This window comes from Nicotiana sylvestris, chromosome 2, assembly GCF_000393655.2.
Source record: "Nicotiana sylvestris chromosome 2, ASM39365v2, whole genome shotgun sequence".
Classification (NCBI taxonomy): Eukaryota; Viridiplantae; Streptophyta; class Magnoliopsida; order Solanales; family Solanaceae; genus Nicotiana; species Nicotiana sylvestris.
In genome coordinates, this window is record NC_091058.1 from 94,250,765 (window position 1) to 94,257,845 (window position 7,081).

Below are 7,081 nucleotides of genomic sequence, written 5' to 3' on the forward strand. Positions count from 1 at the left end.
AACTGAATGGCGTAAACATAGATCTCTTTTATGAATGGCGTAAAACCATATGATATGAGGCTAGCATAGAGTTTCCACTCCAGAATTGGATACATGCTTCACAAAAGATGTCACTGCTTTCTCTCGCGTAGCATTTCCAAGCAAATAAGGAAATCACTACGTGACAAGAGATATGGTACTCCGATCCATACATAATGCTTCAAACAAAACTTAGAGAAGGTAAGGTAAACACTACATATGAGTAGTTTGTTTACATACTGTTTGTGGACATAGGTAATCAAGTACACCAGAACTAGGAGAACTAAGGGAAGTTTAGTAACTAATCGATTAAGTAATGCACTGAAACAAGTAGAAACATTGAAATGCCCACGTCTATGCCACATCGCTTATTACATAGAAACGCTAAACTTGAGATGAATAGTGCACATGGATCGTTCAAACAAACCTCAGACATACGAAAGCAGAATCTTGAAGTAGATAATAATGTATATAGAAAGAGAGAACAGAGCGAACACATGTTGCCAGAAGAGCATTGCCGAAGCTTCTCTGACTGCATAACCTCTCAAGCTAGCAACTGCTCCCAACAGGATGGCACTTGGTGTGGTGTACTGCAACAAAAGCACGAACCGGTACATCTGATCATTAGGGATTAAAAAGTTCATTTGATCAGCAAAATAAACCACTCCTGTACCGACCAAAGGAAGGACCAAAAGTCTAGCAACGGTTATGCCAACAGTGGTTCGAACCCCGAGTCTAGATTCATTAGGACCCTCAGCAAGCATTCCTCCTAGAATCAGCATAACTGATGGCACCATAGCTTGAGCGAGTATTTCTAAACTGTCCGTGAGGAATGAAAGAGGAGCATCGTTACCATAAACAACAGATTTAATGGGTGGAACCATTCCAACAACAAAAGCCAACAATGTAGCAAATGTTGGAGGCTGGAGAACATGGCGAACTGGAGTTTGTTCAGCGACAATTCTTATTCTTCTAACCATCCGGGGCTCCGCTAAACATCTAATAGATTTTGGACTCCTTGGTGCTGGCGCTTCCTCCAAACTATCAGGGTCCGGAATAGAACTATATGAAAGGGTTGAGACACTGTTAAAAACCCGTGCAATAAAGGGTGTCTTGCAATGCTCGGTTTCTCTATCTTCCATACCAGGCCACTCAGCTTCCACAAGAAGTGGCCTACTTAGATCATTACTGGGTAATGGCTCCTGAATCTCGCCACCCTCATCAACAACATCAAAGTACTCCAACGGCGGCTCCATCATATGGTAAACAAGAGTGTAAACGAGGAGCACCGCCACCCATTGGGCAAACGACACATAGGACACACCAGTCGTGTAGCAATCTGGACCAAAGGGATTGTCACCACTATGACACACTGATCCAACAATGGCAAGAGGCAAATTGCCAGTGTTCCCAAACGCAGTCGCGATGATAGTGAACCTAAAATACTCTGGAGGTGGCCTGCAAATTTTCGCCACCAAGTACCCCAATAGACAACCAATTGCAGTACTTAAAAGTACATTAACTGGTATAAACCACCAGCGCGCAAAATTCTGGACAGTAATAGTCTCACCAAGGTGAATAAAGATAGTGCAAGGCAAGAAGAGTGCAAAGACAAGCTTACTAAGTAGCTTAAAAGTAGCTTTAGGAACTAATTGGGATCTTGGATGTGCAAGAACTAGGCCAATAACAGTTAGACATAAGAGTTTCAAGAGCGGTAGAACAGCATATACTAGGTAATGGCTACTGTAATACATATTGGCCTCTTTTTCAGAATTTGGGAGTTCCATTTTAAGTTGAAACCACAAAGGAAAGTTCCCACAACCTTTCTCAAACACCAAAATCAGCTGAAATACTAGCCAAGATTGAAACTTTACAAGATGGGTCTCAAGGATTTCTATTATTCAGAGCAACAGAAAGACCTACAGATTTAACAAATCCAGAAAACCCCACCTCAAAAGATTACAGGTTCACTTTATTAGGTAACAACTTAAAGTTCACTTAATTAAAATGATTATAGTACCTAAAGTACAGCTTAGCCCCAAGAATCTTGAAATAGGACTCTTTGGAAAAAAGTCAAACTGCTAAAGAACAGGACTAATAATAAAGATAGTGGCAAAAGATGGAGCAAGAAATTGAGGAGTCCCAAATCAAAAAGAAAGAAAAATATGTGGAAGACGGCAAATACTTGCCTTACGGAATACGAAGAAGCAGCTCCTCAGTTGCAGATGGAACCTCTTCGCTGGTAGAGGAGAAAGCCTTGTCTAACAGTAAATGAAAGCAAATACCAAACCATCTGAGTGCATGATTGAACCAATTGGGAGCACGTGGACACGTTTATTTATTTATCTACTATATATTCTTTTTTTTTTTTCTTTTTTCTCAAGAACGTAGACACATTTTCCAGCAGAATTCACTAGAAGTGGTGTTTAATAATGGAAGGTAAACCGAGTTAAAATTAACCAAGTTGTACCAGACCTCCAGCTCCTCAAGTTAAATTTGGAAATTTATGGAGGTAATTGTATAGGTTCAAATTTGGACGACCACGGCCACTGACAAATATGGCTTGAGACGAGGCCCTTACAACACAGCGGTTAGTAAATGCACGACATTTGTAATAGCATAGGCGCAATAGGAGACAGTAGGAATATGTTTTTCAAATATTCTTTATGTTATACTTTTTAGAGTTCAAGAGGGGAGTGTCCCTTATAAATAGAGGGAGACGACTTTGTAAAAGGTGATCGAAAAAGTGAATACAAAAAAGACAACTTTTGGTTGTTACAGTTCGAGAATCCACGCATCATTTCTCACCTTGGCCAATAGCATCCATTGCAATATTTCTCTACCTTGTTCATCTCTTGCATCTTTCAATCTAGATTTATTATGCTTGGCTGAGATTTACTTCTTAATCTTCACTAATTGGCTTAATCAAAAAGGTTTCGGTATCTTTTGGTCAAATAATTTGGCGCCGTCTGTGGGGATTTCTTTAGCGAAGATTTTAGTCTCATCTAGACTCTTGAGAGGGATAATCACCTCTTCCTAGCTTTGTACAAACTAACAATAGCAGGGAAAGGAGATGCAAGGCAAAAAGCAATAGTAGGCGTCACAACTAACCTCCTGAACACCATCAACGAAGACAGTAGGGAAGATAACGAAAACGAGATACCGGACACCACACCCAGAGGAGACGCTTCACCTCCCCCGCACGAAAACGTAATTGCTTCGCGCGAGAAGGAAGCCTCAACATCTGTAATAGGAGAGGCACCACCGGCAGTAAGAAGACTGCTGGAAGAATGGCTAACAAGTATTCTGAACACCATACTTGATAAGCCTGCACAAAGGAATAACAGGAATGTTGCACATGCAGATGTCACGATAAAGGCTGATGAGCAAGATGCCCCCCGTACAGGTAACACTCATGTCACTAATGACGCAGGTAATGACACGCGTGCAGCCGTTTTAAAGAAAATGGAGGAGATGGAAATTGAGAATAAGGCACTCCGTGACCAAATGAAGGAACACCAAGAGAGGGTTGACAAAATACTAGGCACCCCAAAGTTGTTGCCAAAACGCGACGTTGGTCGATTCGTCGAGCAACCATACAGTGAAGAAGCGCCCCCTACGCCATTCCAAAGACCTTCAAAATACCGCCCTACCTAAAAATATATGATGGTACTACCGATCCAGAAGATCATATCATCCACTACGTCATAGCCGTAAAAGGTAACGATCTTTCAAAAAAGCAGGTATCATCGGTGCTATTGAAAAAGTTTGGCGAAACCCTAACAGGGGGAGCCTTGACCTGGTACTCTCAACTACCGACACACTCGATAGCAACGTTCGAGGAAATGGAAGACAAATTTATCACTGCCCATGTAGGAGCCAAAAAGGCTGAAGCTAGGGTAAACGATATATTTTCCATAAGACAGATGCACGGCAAGGGACTCAGGGAATTCCTATCTTGGTTCAACAGGGTAAGAATGAGCCTACCGAATGTGTCAGAGGGAATGGCAGTAGCAGCCTTCCAGAGCGGACTAAACAGGAACGGGTCGAGTGCGACCAGAAAATTGCTAAGCAGGCCCATAAAATACCCTCCAACTTCTTGGGAAGAAATCCATAATGCCTACTGCGTTGAGGTGCGAGCCGATGAGGACGACCTCAACAGTCCAACCCAATGGTTGACATTATTTCAAACTGAAGCAAGGAAAGATCATCGCAACGATGGATGAAAAGATCAGTCAGGGCCCCATCTCGGCCGAGAAAGGCATCAGCCTTATGTCAGGACGTCTGCCCCACCATCGCCGCGGCATATGGATGCCCCTTCTCGACACACAACACCATATCGACATGAGAAAGGTATGCCTCCACTCCTACCTACTTACAATTTTTGTATTTATCCTTCAGAAATGGTGTACGCATTAGAGAAACTCGGTATAAAGGTGCAATGGCCGCAAAAGATGAGGTCAGATCCCATCACTCGGAAGTCAAACGCTTTCTGTGAATTTCACCAAGAAAGGGGTCACAAAACCGAAGATTGCATAGGACTGCGGCAGGAGGTAGTGCGAATGCTGAGCCAGGGACTCCTAAAAGATTTGTTGAGAAATAGAGGACGGGCTAACTTCGCCCGCGGACGTGAACAACCCCAGAGACCTCAAAAACCGCCCTTTCCCGCTCGCACTATACAGATGATCATCGGCGGGGGCGATGGAGCAGCAATCAATCATGTCAAGTTCACCACCACACATAAACTCAAACGATCAATCACCCATGAATGGTATGATGACCTCGAAGACAGTATCATCTTCGATAAGCCAGATGCCGATGGTTTGTCTTTCCCTCACTATGATGCTCTTCTTATCACTTTACGTATTGCAGATACTGATGTAAAAAGAATAATGGTGGATGACGGGAGCGGCGTGTGTATTATCCATCCTCGAGTCCTCATACAGATGAGACTTTAAGACAAAATAATATCGCGCTGCATAACGCTAACAAGTTTTAATAATGCAGTCGAACAGACTTATGGAGAGATAGTGCTACTCGTCCTGGCCGGATGAGTCACCCTGGAAACCACGTTTCACGTCATAAACCAAGAAACAGCCTATAACACCATCATAGGGCGCCCGTGGATACATGCCATACGAGCGGTCCCTTCTAGTCTCTATCAAGTAATCAAGTTTACTACCACATGGGGAGTATTCAGCATTGGAGGCGAGCAACGCACTGCACAAGAATACTATCGCATCGCCCAAGATTGCACCCACACCCAGCAACTCAAAGGGGAAAACGCGGAAGCATAGCAATCAGCGATGTCGGGAGCCAAACTTTACATACGAACAGACGTTATCAAGGACCCCGACATCGTGGAAGCGTCCGAGTCAACGATAGAAAATCTTGACCCCGTCCTACTAGACAGCAACGATAGCACAAAAAGGCCTATATCAGGTATAACCTCTCAAAACCAGGTAAGTATCATAAATTCTTGACTAACCATGCCGATCTGTTTGCCTTCTCCTACGCAGATATGCCAGGTATCCCAAAGGATATCGCCACACAAGCTAAATGTCGACCCCCTATACCCGCCAGTACGGCAAATAAGAAGGAAGTTCAATGTCGCGATCAATGAAGTTGTCAGCGAAGAAGTCGATAAGTTGCTCGCAAATAGCTCCGTCTGAGAGTCAAAATACCTTCAATGGGTCGCCAATGTGGTCATGGTGAAAAAAAAATGGGAAGTGGTAGATATGTGTAGCTTTCACAGACCTAAACAAGGCATGCCCAAAAGATTCCTTTCCACTGCCACACATCGACCAGCTCATCAACGCAACAGCAGGACATGAGTTGCTAAGCTTCTTGGATGCCTACTCGGGTTACAAACAGATCCTCATGGAAGAGGAAGACCAGGAGAAAACCACTTTCATCACTCACCAAAGAACGTACTACTATAAGGTCATGTCGTTCGGACTAAAGAATGCAGGGGCGACGTATCAGAGATTGGTCACCAAGATGTTCAAAAACCAACTCGGTAAAATAATGGAAGTCTACATCGACGACGTGCTAGTTAAGTCGAAAAGGAATTAAGATCATATCGATCATCCGAAGGAAGCCTTCGACATATTAAGACGGTACCGCATGAAAATGAACCCCGAAAATTACGCCTTCGGCATAACTTTGGGTAAGTTCCTCGGTTTCCTGGTATCACAAAGAGGCATCGAAGTCAACCCAGAACAGATTAAGGCCATTGAAGGAATAACCAAACATTGACCAGTAAAAAGCAGGTACAAAAATTGACAGGATGGATAGCCGCCTTGTTGAGGTTCATCTCGCGATCATCGGATAGATGCCATAAATTATTTAATGTATTAAAGAAAGACAATGGACTTTAGTGGAATTCAGAATATGTCGACGCCCTAAGGAAACTAAAAGCATACCTGTCTTCACCACCCTTACTCGCCAAGGCAGATCCAGGCAAGTGCCTCCTAGTCTACCTAGCTGTATCCAAAGTCGCGGTAAGTGCAGTTCTAGTCCGAAAAAACAAAGGTACGCAATCTCCAATCTATTATATCAGCAAAACCTTAATTGATGCCGAAACTAGGTATCCCCACCTTGAAAAACTGGCTCTAGCATTAGTCGTAGCTTTACGAAAGCTTAGACCATATATTCAGTGCCACCCCATAAAGGTGGTGACAACTTTTCCTCTTAGAAGCAACCTGCACAAACCCCAATTATCGGGTAGGTTGGCCAAATGGGCCATAGAATTGAGCGAGCATGATATAACATATCAACCGCGAACTGCAATAAAGTCGCAAGTGCTCGCCGAATTCAGTGCGGAGACATTGCCCGAAGTCGAGCATGAAGCGCTTCGCGCTTCACCTGAACGACTCGACCTCTAGGTCCTCTACACCGACGGCGCATCCAACGCGTCGCGATCGGGACTAGGACTCGTACTCGAAGTCCCAACGGGCGAAGTAATTCTCCAGCCTATACGATGCCCTGAAATGACTAACAATGAGGCCGAGTTTGATGCTGTAATTACTGGACTCAAATTGTCCCTCAAGTATAGTGCTCG

At 43.8% G+C, this 7,081-nt stretch overlaps 1 protein-coding gene across 1 annotated transcript; it reads right to left on the minus strand.

Moving 5' to 3' along the window:
• Positions 1-210: 210 nt before the first annotated feature.
• Positions 211-2,336, minus strand: LOC104215343 (protein PIN-LIKES 2-like). The gene has a single exon (XM_009765129.2). The coding sequence runs from the start codon at positions 1,803-1,805 to the stop codon at positions 447-449; it is 1,359 nt and encodes a 452-aa protein (XP_009763431.1). The 5' UTR covers positions 1,806-2,336; the 3' UTR covers positions 211-446.
• Positions 2,337-7,081: the final 4,745 nt, after the last annotated feature.

Coding starts and splice junctions, on each gene's coding strand:
- LOC104215343 (XM_009765129.2), bottom strand. CDS start 1,805: ATGGAACTCCCAAATTCTGAAAAAGAGGCCAATATGTATTACAGTAGC.